Below are 18,065 nucleotides of genomic sequence, written 5' to 3'. Positions count from 1 at the left end.
ATTTAAAATATACATATATTTAAAAAGTAGAATCCATGCAAAAATTCTTTAAAAACAATTATTTAATAAATATTTCAGGAAAATATAAGTTCATAAAATTAATTTTATATTTCATTATCCTAAAGTCCCCCCCATACCAGGATGGTTCGACCCAACCTGTCACATGCCACCCGCCATCACCTGTCAATCACTTTTGTATGTGTTTATCAGTTCCAAAGTTTAATAAATTAGCCACTGATGGCACAGTGCTCTGTTTTAAGTCATTTTTAACTAAAAATGCTTTGCGCTGGTTAGGGGGTACTTGGCTGAAAAAATATTTCACAGGGGGTACATCACTGAAAATGTACCAGTTCAATGTATGCATAAACAGACGTGCTGTGATTACAAAAGCTTTCGTCAATATGAGACCTTTCCACTTGTTTAGGTATGCAAATGCTGGCCTTACAGTCCTATAGTACTAACTCTTTTGTATTACTAACACTCCTTATCAACTATCTCTGCTATTATTTTATTTTCTTGACAGTTCGTCTACTCTGGGTGTCACAAAGCAGTACACTTCTGAGGAGGAGCTAAACAACATTTTGAAGGAAGTCAACAGCATGTTTTTTTGTGCTGAACAACATCTAGTGTGTGTGTGGTCATGGTTTCGCAAATTAAACTTGCATGCAAAGGATGTTGTACTGCCACAAACATCACCCCTGATGCTTTGTCTCAGTTAACTTGTTTAGTTTTAGTTGATGTCTAAATGCAAATCCTCTGTATATGCTGTAATTGAATCTGCAATTGCAAAAATGGTGGAAGATGTGCATAATGATTTACCAGAATTAGCATGAAGCAAATTCAGACGAGAAAATCCTGTTCTGTCCTTTGTGACTGTATACAGAACTTACAGGCCTAGACTTTTAAATAGATATGGGTTTAATCAGAGAGGGAAGTTTGGTAGAGTAGTTGTGTGCACATTCCACCTTTCTTTGGACCAGTTGCAGGACAAAGTATTTTAGCGTAAAACAAAAAAGAGCGAATGTCTGCACACAGGAGTTTAGCTCCCAATTTTTGAGTTAAAACAAGCAACGTTTTGTCTGGGTCTTCTTCAGGCTGATGAGTCAAAACTTTGCTGGTTTTATTTAAAAAATTGGGAGCTAAACTCCGATGCGTGGACATTCCCTCCTTTTTTGTTTCAGTCAGAGATCCACATATTAGTTTTATGAAAGCCTATTAAAGCATGTGTCAAATAAACTTCATAATAGCTTCATAAAACATTTTCCAACCATTTTTGTACTTAGCTAAAGCTGTTTTAACCAGTCAGTTAGGAGATTTACAAGGCCCTTTAGCACACAAACACACACACACACACACATGCTCGTTATCACTCACTCTCACTTCAGCACATAACACATATATTTATCATCATTTGCTAATGAAGGAATAAAGTAATTTTGGATCGTGAATGTTTACAAGCATCCATTCCTGCTGAAATTGCCATCCAGAGTATCATAGTTTAGAAACGTGCAGTGTTTATATGGAGTTGAAAATGGTCATCTGAATGCCAAAAGCATCCTTCAGAGCCCTGATCAAAGCATACACTGATGTACAGTGGAATGTAGAGAAAAACAGCTAGACAAGATAACAGAAGGCATCACAATATATTGGATAATTCACTAATACACAAAATAATGATGCCCCAATGTCCTAATTTAAGGCAATACAATTAAGTTCTAATGTTGTCCAAATTCAGACTGTTGTCCAGCTGGAAATGTCTGACTGTATCTGTATGTGATATGCCCTGTAATGAACAGGACTGTGCCTTATTCACTGTAAGTCGCTCTGGATAGGAGCGTTAGCTGAATATATAGTGTATATACTTTTTTGATCCTGTGAGGGAAATTTGATCTCTGCATTTAACCCAATCGGTGAATTAGTGAAAGACAAACAGCACTCAGTGAACACACAGTGAGGTGAAGCACACACTAATCCCGGCGCATCGAGCTGCCTGCTACAACGGCGGCGCTCGGGGAGCAGTGAGAGGTTAGGTGTTCAAGGGCACTTCAGCCGCAGCCTACTGGTCGGGGCTCGAACCGGCAACCCTCCGGTTACAAGTCCAGAGTGCTAACCAGTGGGCCACGGCTGCCCCCAATGACATATGTTTTATGTTTTTAAAATGTTTTATATGTTACAGTGCTGCAGCATTACTTGAACTTGAAGCTGAACTTGAACTTGAACTTGAAGACAGAAAAACATGCCACTCACATGCAGCCTCTGGGGGTAAAAAGGTTGGGGATTATATTGAATTATATAACATTTTGATCGCAAAATCACTGACTGCACCTTTACGTTTTTGTAGAACATCTGAAGCACACAACGTAGATGCAATGCAACAAGAAAGTAAAGCCGTTGGCAACTAAAATGGTGTTCCACCATACATAGATGTGCATGCATAGAACAACTTCATAACAATGGCAGAAATAGGTTAGGTTCTTGAGCCCAGCGACACATGCATACAGCGTCACAATACATACCCCCCAAAAAAGTGTAACTAATTTGGCCAACATCAAATCAATGTAAAACGCTGGTTTTGGCTGAAAACAATTGAAGACATGTTATGCTAACAAGTCCAACATCACATCTCTGGTGGGGTGGCATCATTTCTGGTGGGGTGGCACTTGGGGTGGCGGTCTGGATTCTGGGGGTGGCCTGTGCCACCTTGTGTCCCTTGTTTCTTTTTTGTGTTTAATCATTCAATGCCAACCACTAAATAAAAGCTTTTAGAACATACACTGTAGGCTAAAGTGTATGGAGAGATCACATAGAAGGGCCAGTAAGTGATAAAACAGGCTACATAATTCTGATAGAAAACATAGTCAACAAGCAGATTTTGAAACTGCCATTTCCAGTACTCACTTTCAAACAGAAAACATCATCATTTTCTGATGTTTTTTCCAAGAACCATTTTTGTCACTTAAGGGCAAAAAAGAGAAACAAAGCATGCTATTTGTTAACCACCAGTGCACTTTGTGACATACAAGTATGCATTATAGACAGAACCTCATAACACTTTGGTCAAATTGGTTGTGCTGTGCTGCTGATTCTGTTCTTTTATATTCTTAGGACAGCAGCTTTTTAGTAGCACATCTGCATTTCAATGTGTTTTGTTTTTTGCAATGTATTTCACACATCATCTAGTTAACAAACAAACAAAACCAGCACACTACCCTGGACATAAGATGGCCTGTGAGATAATACTTCTAAAATGTTCCTGTTTAGAATAAGTATTTATATTTGGGATATTAAATATTATATTTTTTCTGTACACATGTGGTTGCCAATATAATAAAAGCACAAAAGAATAGATTTCTTTCCATTTATGCCAGTCATAAAAAAGTCAGAAATGTAGTAGCACTCACATTTTGCCAGATGGATTTTAGCTTAAAACAAAACACTGTAAAATTCAATGTGAAATGACTGAAAGCAAGGACAATTGGAAATGTTTTCATGGAGAAGCTTGCGGTTCCTGAGAGACCCTGAGCCACCACTTCCCACCACCCTACTCAGCTGCACTAATAACAACACATAAAAGATAGAATTGCATGTCCCTGCTGAGAGTGTTGTCAAGGCAGTGGATTTGGGAATGAACAGTTGGGAATTCCAGTCATTGTCAGTTTTTACGACAGTTTAAGAAGGGTACCCCCATTGGAGAACTGTGCCTTCCCCTCAGATTGCTCAACTCCAGTGTGCTGAAATTGAAGAGAAACATATATGGCTTATTTATGCAGTTTGTTTGTGGTAAGTACTACATTTGTTATTACAGTCAAACATTTGATCTGAACCTTGGGATACATACCTAATGTTCTGTGTGATGTTATGTTGCTGACACATCTAAATGCTGTTAAGAGTAGTTGTACATGTAAATGTAAGAATAATGTGTTTGCCCGTTTTTCTCATGTTTCATTATGTACTATGTGTACCAGGGATATTTACGGCTGTTATGGTGACTCTGTACATTGGAAAGACATGGCCAGTTTCACAACTTTGCAAAGAGGGAGAGCACAACACAACTGTAGAGGTATGACTACCATGTTGTTTTTTGTAAAAATCAGGATTTCAACTGCACTAACAACAGTTATACTCTCAAAAGAATGATGAATAATTGTTTAGAAAATGTACTGTAGGTTTTCAAAAGTAATGTTTAGTGTGTATAATCTATCATGCCCTTTGTTTATCAACCTTTGCTTTAAAGGTAATCTATACTTTTTCAGAGCGCTCTTTGGCCAATTCTCTGCGGCGGGAGAGCCTGAAGCTGGACCGCACATTGCGCTCTCTGGGTGTCCAGTACCAGCGAGAATTAGCAGGCTTTCGGAATGTTCAGATGGAGGTGCAGAGGGCACTTGAGCGTCTGGACGGTGCCAACGCGGCCGTTGCACAGAGACTTCCTCTCATCCGGGGCAGCTCCCCTGCCAGGTGTTCTTCTTTTCCCTCCCAGACACCTTTGCAGTCCTGCTGCCCAAACCACATTGTGTGCTCCACCTGTAACCTGCGCCTGCGCCTGGCCGACTCTGTCACACGTCGCTTCACCCCGAGCCTGTGGACCATGTATAGCCACCCCCCTAATGCTCCCAGTCATGGTGGCCACTACCGGATGCCCAGTTTTGTGAAGCAGCGCAATCTTTCAGCGTCTGATAATTCGCTTCGCTACCTTCCCTTCATGTGAGTAGGTTGTGTTGCCATTTGGACTTTCCAACATGCTCCAGTTAAATTTTAATGCATTATGTGTAACATTATGTGTGCACAGAGCATTTTGGCCATAGCCAACCCCCCCCCAAAAAAAAACAGTAACCATACAATAACCAAACAGTAAGTAATTGCATTTACTATGAAACTAAGAGTAATCATCTTCATGTGGTAACTAATTTCACCACCTCATGTCAGTAAAAGAAGATTTTTTCTTCAGAGTTTGAGACACTCTGTACCCCAACTACACACAAAGTGACAGACAGATAATTGTTTATTTATATATATATATATATATATATATAATTTATTCACCCATTTACACAGAGCAAAGATTGATACAAGAAAAATCCATTACGTAAAACTCATGTCCAAATCTCCAGAAGGATTCCCTGCTAACCTTTCAGCTAAGTTTTTGTTCCAGAAAATTAGCATTTTACTGCCATTATTTGTACAGACATTCCTCAGCTCTTAGGAGCCAGACCACCGAGCCCTTTTCACACAGAGATAATGGGTGCACTGCAGTCGTCTAACCTAGCTTTTGTCTGTTCACTAAAAGAGACTGTTTATTTTATGCCAAAGTAGCAAAGAAGATTCTGATTCCAGAAACTGTATAGGTGGGTTGTGCAGTAAGATCTTAGATTGTTGTTATACAGTATGTTCATTGCTGTGTGTTTCGCAACCAAACACAGATGTGGCTTTCCAACAGAAACAAGTGCCAAAAAACGTATTTGATTATGGATATGAATGCAATTACAGTAGAGCCATGCGTATGCAATTGTCTGAGATGCAGTTGTTGGGTACTCTTAGTGGTACAGTGGCAAAAGTCTACCAGTATCCTGGGACACATGTCCCTTTAAGCTTTCTTAAAGCTCTGTGGTGAAGGGAAGTTATTGTAAGGAGTTTAGGTACCATGTGAGATCCAGGGAAATGTGGACACCAAGCCTTTTCAAGCACGATACACTTTCCACTACACCTCTGTTTATGTAAATGGGGGCACGTATCGCCTGGAGTCCACAACGATCTCCTTAGTGTTCTGGGTGTTAAGGGCCAGGCTGCTGTTGGCACACCATGAGGCCAGGTGCCCCTGTGGCACACCATGAGGCCAGGCTGTGGCATCTTGTCACCCCGTCTGATCACGCCTACCACCTTGGTGCCCTCTGCCAACTTGATCATGGTGTTAGAACCATGTGTCACCCGACATTATACCCACATATTTGGTCAAATGCATTGCAGCCTACTTGACAGTAGACAGACTATGTGGTAGTGTGTAACAGTTGATGAGTTTTGATTGATTGGTTGAAACCTGTATTTTTCAGTCTATTGTTGTGACTTGCTGTCATGGCATTCCTTTTTAACACAATTTGTAGTGGTTAACTCATTCACAACTTCATGAAACATATTAGCAAAATTCATGACTTTGGCTTATTTTTTGTTTTCTCATTAGTGTTTACTTAAGCATCAATACAACAGTGATGTTTCCTATTCTAGTCCTATTGTTTTGCTCTGACAAGTTTGGTTCACCTTCAGTTTTTGGGAAGAAGCCTTTGTGTGTTGTTGGAATTCATGTGTACGTTGTTGGTAGGCCTACTTAAATGGAAATGAATTATGGTATTCGCCAAATAATTTCAACTGCAACAATTACACCGGATTCTTCTTAACTCCGCTCAGACGGGACAATGATACATGAGGTGAAACAAGGTGAAGAGTGATTTAAACTGTGGTCATTTTATTTTTCTGTACACAAATGCATGTCAGTCAACAACTGCACTGTAGCACAAGAATAACATTCTTTTTCCCTGTTAATAAACTCAGCCACATCCCTGATATTTACATGTAGTACATCATATATTTATGTATATATTTTTGTACAATGTACAGTTTAAATAATTAAATGTAGCAAATGTATCCCATAGTTCTACAGACTTGGAGAAAACATGCATGTTTGTCTAACAGAGACATCAAGGGGTGCTGGTCAAAGCAAATCAGTGATTCAATTAGGTTGCATTTATTAAGCAGGTTTCAGTGTACTAGCCCAGGCATACAGAGTAGAAAAGCCATGACACAAAAAGCTATCTCTCTTCAATAGCAGGACTTAGCAAGTTTCTTTCCAGGCATGACAAAACTGAACTCGATCAGCGACACAGTCATTGTATGGTTGTACATAGTTGTGAATGTACATATGGAAAAAAACGAGAAAGGAAAAGCAGACCCTTGAATGAAGGCATTCTATTTGACGTCAATCCATGAAAATGTATCACTTGCATTACCCTTTGACTTATATCAATATTCACTATACTCTAATCCTTACATAGGCTGGACTTATATAGACATCTCTTTGCACCCTGCCGTAACTTTCATATATCTCTGGGTCCTTGTCCGTGACCTCTCAATAAAGGAGGCTGTTTCTGAATCATACATATATACTTTTCTCTACTCTGTGTATCTTTGAGGCATTAAAAATAAAGATGAATATTGTAAGAAAATAAATTCATATTGTGAATGCTAAAAAATAAAATAGTTTCACAGTTTTCTATCATGAGTACATCTTAAGGATGTTGTGAACTACTGGTTGTGGTTTGCCTGCCACAATTGCACATTAAACAACTGTAACATACAAACCTGTCCAATGGAATAGCACTCCACAAACTTATTCTATTCTTTATAGTTCAATGTAATATATGAACTAAATAAATCTTTGATATCATTTCAAATGAGTTTTCACAGAAACATATATTTAAATTTGTTACATTTAGGATTGCACTGGATGAGACAACAAGCAATAATGTTCTATGAAGAATCAACAGTGTTATCGTACAGGTATCTACATGGAAATCCACTGGGACGGGGACGGGGACGGGGGGGGGGGGGGGGGGGGGGGGGCGTTTAGTTGATGAGGATAGAAGCAGAGAACAACAGATTGGGGGGGGGGGGGGGTCTTACATGAAGTACTTCTGTTTTGCTTGTCTTCCCTCTGACAGAAACCACTTGCTGTCAGTACTACATGTAAAGGGATAGTTCACCACAAAATGAAAATTCTCTTGTCAATTCACCCTGTGCTGGTAAAAAAAAACTAGTGTTGTTCCCTTCTTTTAGTGGTTGGTCTTTTGTCCTCTCTAGCCTTTGAAAATCACCATTGCTACTGACATTGAAATAAAAAGGGTGTGGAACAAGACATTCCTTTTGGAGTGAACTACTCTTTAACAGGAGACTGAGACTAAGCTAAACACACACAAAGAGACAACAAATGTTTTAAAAAATGAAATAAAAAGAAACAATAATAGGAGCCTGACATGCAACTGCAGGGACAGAACTGCACGATCGTACAACATTTAAAAGTTTTATTGGCTGGCACCATATCCACTGGAAGCAGCAGGCTAGAGGAGAGGAAATGTCCAAGCACTTGCAAATAGGCTGCTGGATGTACGGCTACAGAAGATCTCGTCCAGTTCCATGTCCTATCTCAATGTGCTGAACTCCGCCAACACATAGAGGGGTTGAAATCCAGGGTCACAGTTTTCAGTGTACAGACAGTGTTTGTAATGACAGAGAAAGTAAATTTGCATTTACTTGATAGCACTAATGCATTGCAGAAGTCAATGCAGTATTGTGTTTTCATGCAAGTTATTGACATCATTGACCGATTTCCAACTAGGCTAAGATTAAAGAATGGAGGAACTAACAAACACAGGTGTCTGGATCCAGTTAAAACTTGGCAAAAAACTTAAACGAATGATACGTACTGCATGACAAGCTTGTGAACCACAAAGAAATCATATAAGTTTGTGGACAATTTGGGTATAAAAATGAAACATCTATCCGCCACTGTCATGTTTTCTGTGGGTGTTATAAATAGACACAAAATACTAATATCTTCTTTTAATACCTTGACTTTGACAAAACTGGTTTTATGATGACTTAAGTTCATGTAGATCCAGTGACCATGTTTTATTTTCATTTTGTTGTAGATACCTTACCTGTCATGCTGCAAGTAACTAGTAACAAGATTGAAAACTGCAATAAAGAATCATATTTCATCTAGAATTAGTCCACTATAGTCTCGAATCATTGGGACCAAAGCTACATGTAATATTCAGACCATGTGAAACTCCACAATGCGTAAACTGCTAATGATATAAAACTAAGTGTAACTCATACATAGCCCTACAACAGTGCTTTTGGAGATACGAGTTGGTAGAGACATGAGTTCTCTTTCTCTCTCTCTCTCTCTTTCTCTCTGGCGACTTTCTCTGCTTCCATGTAGGGCTTACGCGGAACAGATATATGTCACCACAGCATTGTGGGGATGTTGTTGGAATGTTATGTCACACAGCCCTTTCGGCGGGGGCTCCTTGGGGGGACTTGGAGTGGTTTTGCAAAGTGGGGTCATTCAGTGAAGGCGTTTACCGCTGCTACCATGTGGGGGCGATGGAGAGCCTCACACCACTGAGCCCTTGGAGGAGGAGAGGTGGATGGAGTGGATGCGCGTGGCGAGGGTCTTCTCCAGTTCGTGGAGCACGTCGTACGCGGGGCCAGAGCCCGGGCTCTCGGCCGCCACCTCGTACAGGAGCTGCTTGAAGCCCTCCAGCTCGATCAGGAGCACCATGTTCTTCAGGAAGTAGCCCTCGATGAACGCTGCTAGCTCGCTCGCACCCAGGAACTACAAACAAGATAAATGTTTGTGTGTCTTTTTCTTTTGGATAACTTCACAGGGTTTTGTGTCATTTCTCACACACTCTCTCTCTCTCTCTCTCTCTCTCTCTCTCTCTCTCTCTCTCTCACACACAGAATATTTTGGTGATCCTTATGTCTTCATTATGCGTATGGATGTATGTAACTTACAGTTCTGTGTATTTTTCTGCTTACTGACCTTGGCATGTTTGTATATGTCCACACATGTCTCTATGGTTATGTTCTTGGAACAGATGATCTCACAGTGACGTTGGAGGGCCTCGAGTTGGAAGAACTTGGCTGCAGACAGGAGCTTTCAATGCACAGAAAAACAGAAATGTTACTATGTTACTATGATGAAACCGGACTTTGATAACACATGCCTTCAAAACTGTTCTTACAGTCTTGCATTACGTAACAGAAACAGTGACAGCGATTGAAGGCATGTCATAAATTGAACTCAAGATGCACTTTACTTATCAAAAGATTGTTTGTAATTAAAAAGTAAGGAAAATGAAACATTTAACTTTAATCACCTGCAATGTGTAATAACATGCCATTTAGAGCAGAGAGAGTAAAAAAACTCAGCAGGGGTGGGACTGACATAGATCAAGGACTACACTGAGAATGCCTGGAGGCGCCACCATGTGGTAAGACACTGAAATGTCAGCTCAGCTGTCATCCAGGAGTTTAGACTTCGACTTTGAATACTTCAATGTCCTCAAGAGGTCTTTTGTGTTCCAGAACACAGACACCGTAAAACACAACGGTACACAGCTGGGGGCTTACCTCCATGATCTCCGTGTTCCTGATGTGCAGAGATTCAGTTCCTCCACAGTACAGGTACTGCATCACCAACTGAGAAAACAAAACAAAACAGACCTTTCACAAACCTTAGCCACCTCTCAGACGGCCCTGGTAAATCTTATAATCCACAGCCTCTCATGAAGCTATTCTTAAGTCCGCAGTTGGGAATAATTAGAAGAGGAAATGGTATAACTTAACATAGAATGACCTGGAGTTTTCAAATTCTCCCTTCTAATTCTATCTTCAAATTCACCAGAGTTGAGGATTGCATGTACCAATTTAAAGAACTTTAGATAAAGAATACAACACAGAATAAGAGCCTATCCAGTTAGATGTTGGAGAAGCTTGTCCTTTCACGATGAGATTGGCAGACTGCAGCTGATCAGAGCAACTTGGTCAGACTGTCCACAGGCGGATGCCTTCATACAAGTGAATAAGTGAATAATATCATACTTTTTGTTTCTATAAATAACATTTCACAATATTGTAATATACAGTTATTCTCTGGGGGGTAAATTGCTACCATTGTTGGAGCTTTTCACTTCTAACATTCCAACAAGCCAACAATAGCACTCTAACGCAACCTGCCAGACACGTACCTGAAAAATATTGTACTTGACATGACTAATTTCAATGCAGGTGTTCTCTGAGGCAGGCCGGTTGGCAAGCAGAGACTTAAATCTGAGTGAATGGAGGAGACACAGAAGGAGAGATGGAAGTGGAGAGATAGACACAGATAAAGTGAAATTGAAGTCAACATGACTCAAAATGTGGACTATTAGTTACTATGAAGCTATATTATTGGTGTCAGTAGAGTGGGTTCATCTTCTACTATGCTGCTGAGACCACCACTGATTGAGACTTACCTGGTTGAAGCAGTGAAGAGTAGCACTTTGTGGGCATAAAATGGCTTCCCCTCCACCAGGAAAGTCACATCTGACATCTCTTTGTTGTTGAGAAAGTGAGGATCTGAAAGATAAAGAAAACAGACATGACCAATATACCAGTAGGTAAACACAATGCAGCATCAGAAGATGGGAAGCATCCAAGGCATTTGCTGTGTATCCAACTCTATTTGTACATATTCACAAACACATAACTCTATTTGTAGTCATATTAAATTCTCTGTTAACAATTTAATACACTGGCTTTTCAGTGGCAGACAATAAGGACTGCAATAAAACACAAAACCTCTAGATGGCACTGGTAGTTTTTTTTTTTACCAATGAACATTTTAAAGGACCTGAAAGAACCTGTTTAAAGAACATTTCAAAGGATCTGAAAAGATGAGGAAATGTCTTGCATCATTATTAAAGAGAGCTAAAGCCGTACCTCTAGCTGAACAAACGGATTAACACCGAAGGTATTTTACAAAGCTCTGGGCTCACTAACCAAGGCGTGATGTCTGCTTCCTCTTGATCTCTGTGAGTTTGGGGATGGGGAAGGGCCCATAGCACTGTGTGAAGATCACCGACAGCTGCTGGCTGATCACCTCATTCTGCTGGTCATACACACAGATGTTGAGTGAGTATACACATTAGATCGGCAGAGGTATTCTCGTTAGAACTAGTCATTCTGTTTTAAACCACAGTTTTGTTGCAAGCAATACGATCATCACCATGAGCCAAATCAATGACTATAACAGGGATTGTTTTAAAAAAAAAAAAACTACATCTATTAAAATGGTGAATCTTCACATTTCTCAATTGGTAGAGGTTATGAGAGCAACAAAAAAAAGTGGACTGAAGGTGGACAGCAGTGCAACCTTGCTGGTCCGGAGGATCTCGAACATGAGTGGCAGGCCGTGGGTGATGAGCTCCTCGGTGTACTCGTCCTCCTGGATGCAGCTGAAGTCCTTCAGCAGGCCCTGGATCAGCGGCCGCCGGTGCTGCTGGAAGCAGGTGCGCAGAGTCTCCAGCCAGGTGTGCAGTGTCCACGGCACACCTGAGGTCAGCGCAGAGGGCGGGAGAGAGGGTTGATACAGCTTAGCCGCTGGCTCAGAGCTCTAACCTTGTCCCAACTGATCTACAACCTCATGTGTGATGGGTACTTAAAGAACGTTGGCTTAAGTCACACATGCTATTTGTATTTTGTAAAGTGCAAATACACAAGTACACAAGTACTGTATTTTATGTACATATATGTGAATGGGTGAAATACTAAGTCCCTAGCTGTGTATGTAGTCTGTAGTTCTATGTATGTTGTCTGTCAGTGTGGGTGTGTGTGTGTGTGTGTGTGTGTGTGTGTGTAATGTAATATAATGTAAATAACTGTATAATATAATAGGCTTTGACTGTGTAATGTGTACTGTATGATATAAAAGGCTTTAACTGTATAATGTATATAACTGTATAGTATAACAGGTTTTGACTGTATAATGTATATACCTGTATAATATAATAGGCTTTGACTGTGTAATGTATAATGTATACTGTATAATGTTGGCTATAATGTAAGGCTTTTATGTAAGGCTATAATGTAAGGCTTTAACCGTATAATGTATGATATAATAGACGGCTGGTGTGACTGACCCAGGCTGCGGATATCGATGGTGATGTCCACGTGGCTGTGCTCGGCGCTGTGGTACATGGCCTCACGCAGTGCCCGCATCTTGGCTTTCCCGATGCGCAAGGATCCCGTGCTCTCCGGCTGGGGTGGCCGCTTCTGGACCTGTCCCTGGACCTGTCCCTGGACCTGGCTCTGGCCGGCCTCTGAGCCCTCCGCCAAGATCTCCTCTAGGGACAGCACGTCGCCTTTGTCCTTGTCCGCCTGCGACAGAAGCTTCCTGAATACATTCCTGGATGAGGCAAAAAAAAGGTTTGAAGCTCTGATTTGTAGTCAAATAGATGAAAAGACATCAGGCTAAAGCTCAATAGAAAAACAAAAAACAACAACAAATGCAAAGGGCAACAAAAATAAATCCACAACAAAAAATGAATAATGAATATTCGATGAGCTAAAGAGAGGGGGGCAGTTTTGATCCTGGTGCAGACACACACAAACAACATGGGTGATTAAGAGAGGCTTTCATGCTTAATCTGACTAAAGAACCCATGCTTTCTTGTAATACTGTTGCATATTGTCATGGTAATCCCACTGATAAACAGTAAACAAGATAGCAAACAAGAGGGTTTATTATTGTACTCCTGAGTGCAACATTTGTTTGCCTTTTATCTGCTTTTCTCACAGATTAGGCCATGGTGTGTCAAATGAATAAATGAAGTGTGGCTGCCATACCGATATATATGATATAATGACCTGAGCAGATGGAATATAGTAAACAGATTACAGTAAACCTATTACCATACTACATACAAACAGATCACCTACATCATCAACACTATAATGAACAAGTGAACGCTCATTGGCTCACATGTGTGTTCCAGTATCATTGAAAAACCCTCTGGCCACACACACACACACACACACACACACACACACACACACACACACACACACACACACACACACACACACACCTCCAGAAAGCACACAGGAGTAAGGGTCGCTCAGACAAATCACTCACTGTGATTCCATTAACGAGTCTACTGGGCTTATGAGTCACTTGAGAGGGGGACTGGGGGGAATCTGGCCATGACCCAGAAGTTAAGATTGTGTACAGTAAGCAGTGCAAGACCTCCACACAAGGGTGCCGTGCCGAATGTTGTGCTGCTGTGCTCGCATCAATACAACCACCATCTCACTCATTGGCTCTATTCTTTGGCATTGTTTTGCTGATAATGACCAATTTTGCTTTCCCATTGACAATGCCCTCTCCAGGCCCACTCTAGCCCATACAGAATAATCCATCTGCCGAGTTGTCATCTTTGGGGCCTGAGAGTACACAAAAAAAGTCAATTTTCCAGTCAAGTTAAAATGGTAATATTTTCGGAGTGTGGCAGCCTCTCCCCCTTGGTAAATGATTGCCTTAATAAAGCAGCTTTGGCGTCGGCTGTCTTAATGCACTCAGCTTCAGGCTGCTATACGCTTGTGGCCTGAATACTAATGAGCTTTGCATTGTGCTGCATGACGAAGCGGCAGCACAAGTCGAGGGTGACTGTCAATGACAATGATATAGAGCCCCGAGCTGGGTGACTGGTGGGCGTTTAGGCATAAAGGTCACTGTGAGGTTGGTTTGTCATATGGTGTGCTTCCTCGTGATGTACTGTATTACACACATGCATGAGTGTGTGTCTCTGTGTGTGTGTGTGTGTGTGTATGAGGGGCCGTCTAGGCCTTAATTCATACTTGGTCTTACACACACTATCATAACCCTGCACATACACCACTATACCATGCACACTCACTATTATAGTCATTTTACATGTATGTATGAGAGGGTATAGTCGTGTATGTGAGAGAGTATAGTAGTGTATGTGAAGGAGTATAGTAGTGAATGTGAGAGAGTAGTAGTGTATGTGAGAGAGTAAAGAGTATAGTAGTGTATGTGAGAGAGTATAGTAGTGTATGTGAGAGAGTATAGTAGTGTATGTGAAAGAGTTTAGTAGTACATGTGAGAGAATATAGTAGTGTATGTGAGAGACTATAGTAGTGTATGTGAGAGACTATAGTAGTGTATGTGAGAGAGTATAGTCGTATATGTGAGAGACTATAGTAGTGTATGTGAGAGAGTATAGTAGTGTATGTGAGAGAGTTTGGTAGTGTATGTGAGAGAGTATAGTAGTGTATGTGAGAGAGAGTATAGTAGTGTATGCGAGAGAGTATACTAGTGTATGCAAGAGAGTATAGTAGTGTATGCGAGAGAGTTTAGTAGTGTATGCGAGAGAGTTTAGTAGTGTATGCGAGAAGGTATAGTAGTGAATGCGAGAGAGTATAGTAGTGAATGTGAGAGAGTATAGTGGTGTATGCGAGAGAGTATAGTAGTATATGTGAGAGAGTATAGTAGTGTATGTGAGAGAGTATAGTAGTGTATGCGAGAGAGTATAGTGGTGTATGTGAGAGAGTATAGTGGTGTGTGTGAGAGAGTTTGCATGAAACGGAAGGAGTTTGATTTCTCAGTTCCTGATTGGTTTGTCAATGTCACTTCTCTCTAGCTAGCCAATTAAAATCAAGGAAGGGGCGGGACCTACACTGTCAACAATGTTCGTGTAGACCTAGTGGTGGAGGGAAAAATCAAGTCCTATGTGACTAAATATTAAACTACTACTGCAAACCGAATGCAAATTAGGCTACAAAGACATGAGGGGTGCCTATTCTATTGTAATTGCCTAGCTACCAGCTCCTTTTGTCTGGCGAAGTCATATTTTAGTGAACTGAGATCTGAAAGATTGCTGCCATTGCAGTTAGCTAGTTAGCTAGCATTCCAGCAACATTCCAAAAAGGACGTGCATTACAGTTTGGCTGGCAGACGTTTTTGGTAACCTTGTCTGCTGTTGCCAGTGACTCGTGAGCCTGTGTCCACATCGCTATTTTTGCACTAGCAGCCAAAGATTCTAGAACAGAGCTCCAGACAGCGCTCCTTTCATAGTGCTGCGGGTCAAGTGTTTATTGTTGCTAGGTTACCAAACTATCTACCAGCAGCATCAAAGATTGTTAAGGCGGAGCAAGATATTTCATCAGGAGCCACTTCCGGGAACCCGGATCGCACGGGGGGGGGGGGGGGGGGTGTCAAAATCCCCCTTTATGCAGAGCAGAGGCAGCGACTGCTCCATTGAAGTCTATGGGCATAGCTCAGAATTTCACCACATATGCTTAAGTCTTGGTTCTATAGAGTTAGGAATGTGAATTTCGGGCACATTTTCATGATCCTCAAACCCTTCTGAACATTTCAGGTACATTTTTAGCATTTTTGAGCAATCCAGTCTGGAGAAAATCAACCTTATATCAGGTGTGCGCCGGTTATTTCTGCCGCTGCTGTTGGCCGGTTGCAACTTACGCTCGTCAATACGTCATCGACACGCCTCTTTATGCAGACAGGATTCGATCCCCATTTCGCGCCCATAGACATGAACTACGACGAAGTATCTTGCTCCGCCTTAACAATCTTTGGCAGCATGTCTTTGCTGCCTGGCTTAATGCTAACTAACTAGCTAACTGAAATGGCAATCTTTCAGGACTCAGTTCACTAAAATATGACTTCGCCAGACAAAAGGAGCTGGCATTACAATAGAATATGTTACCCCTTGTGTCTTTGTAATTTGCATTCGGTTTGCAGTAGTAGTTTAATATTTAGTCACATAGGACTTGGCTGATTTTTTCCCCTACCACTAACGTTATGCGAACTGTGTTGACAGTGTAAATGCTAGGTCCCGCAGCAATTTTTCAGGACTCAGTTCACTAAAATATGACTTCGCCAGACAAAAGGAGCTGGTAGCTAGGCAATTACAATAGAATAGGCACCCCTCATGTCTTTGTAGCCTAATTTGCATTCGGTTTGCAGTAGTAGTTTAATATTTAGTCACATAGGACTTGGCTGATTTTTTCCTCCACCACTAGGTCTACACGAACATTGTTGACAGTGTAGGTCCCGCCCCTTCCTTGATTTTAATTGGCTAGCTAGAGAGAAGTGACATTGACAAACCAATCAGGAACTGAGAAATCAAACTCCTTCCGTTTCATGCAAACTCACACACACCACTATACTCTCTCACATACACCACTATACTCTCTCACATATACTACTATACTCTTTCGCATACACCACTATACTCCCTCACATTCACTACTATACTCTCTTGCATTCACTACTATACCTTCTCGCATACACTACTAAACTCTCTCACATAGACTACTAAACTCTCTCGCATACACTATTATACTTTCTCGCATACACTACTAAACTCTCTCGCATACACTACTATACTCTCTTGCATACACTAGTATACTCTCTCGCATACACTACTATACTCTCTCTCACATACACTACTATACTCTCTCACATACACTACTATAGTCTCACATATACGACTATACTCTCTCACATACACTACTATACTCTCTCACATTCACTACTATACTCCTTCACATACACTACTATACTCTCTCACATACACGACTATACCCTCTCATACATACATGTAAAATGACTATAATAGTGAGTGTGCATGAGTATAGTGGTGTATGTGCAAGATTATGATAGTGTGTGTAAGACCAAGTATGAATTAAGGCCTAGACGGCCCCTCATATGTGTGTGTGTGTGTGTACATGTACCGGTATAATGGTATGTGTGTATGCATGCATGTACTGTATGTATGTACTGTATGTATGTATGTGTGTATCTTTGAATGTACATGATTGTACATCTGCGTGTGTGTATGTATGAATGTATGTGTGTGTGTGTGTGTGTGTGTGTGTGTGTGTGTGTATGTGTGTATAAGTGTGTTTGTGCGTGTGTGTGTGTGTGTGTGTGTGTGTGTGTGTGTGTGTGTGTGTGCGCTTTACCTGTGTCCATGTGCTGCTGCTAGACTGTAAGAGTTCATGTCCCCCAGAGGGGTAGAGGTGATTCCGTTGCGATACATGGTGCCAATGAACGGGTCTGCTCCTCTCTCCAGCAGCAAGCTCACCAGCTCAAAGTTCCCTGTCGCACAACAACAACAAATAAATATAGATAGATAGATAGATAGATAGATAGATAGATAGATAGATACAAGTAGATAGATAGATAGATAGATAGATAGATAGATGGATAAATAGGTAGATAGATAGATAGATAGATAGATAGATAGATAGATAGATAGATACTTTATTGATCCCCAAGGGGAAATTCAAGATATAACACATCAGGAGGGCACAGTAAAACTTCCACACTTACTGTACTACAGACCCTAAACAGATCTGAACGTGAGCAACCTGCCCTCAAGTTGCCAGTAAAAGTCTAATAACGCTTGTGTTATTACATCTGG

General features: G+C 41.0%; 1 protein-coding gene across 4 annotated transcripts in view; it reads right to left on the bottom strand.

The window, feature by feature from the left end:
• Positions 1 to 6,434: 6,434 nt before the first annotated feature.
• The window catches only part of btbd11a (BTB (POZ) domain containing 11a), a 120,191-nt gene continuing 108,560 nt past the window's right edge, over positions 6,435 to 18,065 (bottom strand). For 3 of the 4 annotated variants that reach the window (XM_042078731.1, XM_042078733.1, XM_042078734.1), the window contains 9 exons: positions 17,605 to 17,740; positions 12,735 to 13,000; positions 11,969 to 12,147; positions 11,596 to 11,704; positions 11,070 to 11,172; positions 10,803 to 10,884; positions 10,186 to 10,254; positions 9,596 to 9,709; positions 6,435 to 9,385 (listed from right to left, as the gene is read on the bottom strand). In XM_042078731.1, coding sequence (XP_041934665.1) covers positions 9,164 to 9,385; positions 9,596 to 9,709; positions 10,186 to 10,254; positions 10,803 to 10,884; positions 11,070 to 11,172; positions 11,596 to 11,704; positions 11,969 to 12,147; positions 12,735 to 13,000; positions 17,605 to 17,740 — 1,280 coding nt within the window. In that variant the 3' untranslated portion in view covers positions 6,435 to 9,163. The remainder of the gene's footprint in view (positions 9,386 to 9,595; positions 9,710 to 10,185; positions 10,255 to 10,802; positions 10,885 to 11,069; positions 11,173 to 11,595; positions 11,705 to 11,968; positions 12,148 to 12,734; positions 13,001 to 17,604; positions 17,741 to 18,065) is intronic. The other variant, XM_042078732.1, reaches the window with a different exon arrangement.

Source organism: Alosa sapidissima, chromosome 22 (genome assembly GCF_018492685.1).
Source record: "Alosa sapidissima isolate fAloSap1 chromosome 22, fAloSap1.pri, whole genome shotgun sequence".
NCBI lineage: Eukaryota > Metazoa > Chordata > Actinopteri > Clupeiformes > Clupeidae > Alosa > Alosa sapidissima.
Note: the sequence above shows the minus strand (reverse complement) of the source record. Positions and strands in the feature narration are given on the sequence as shown.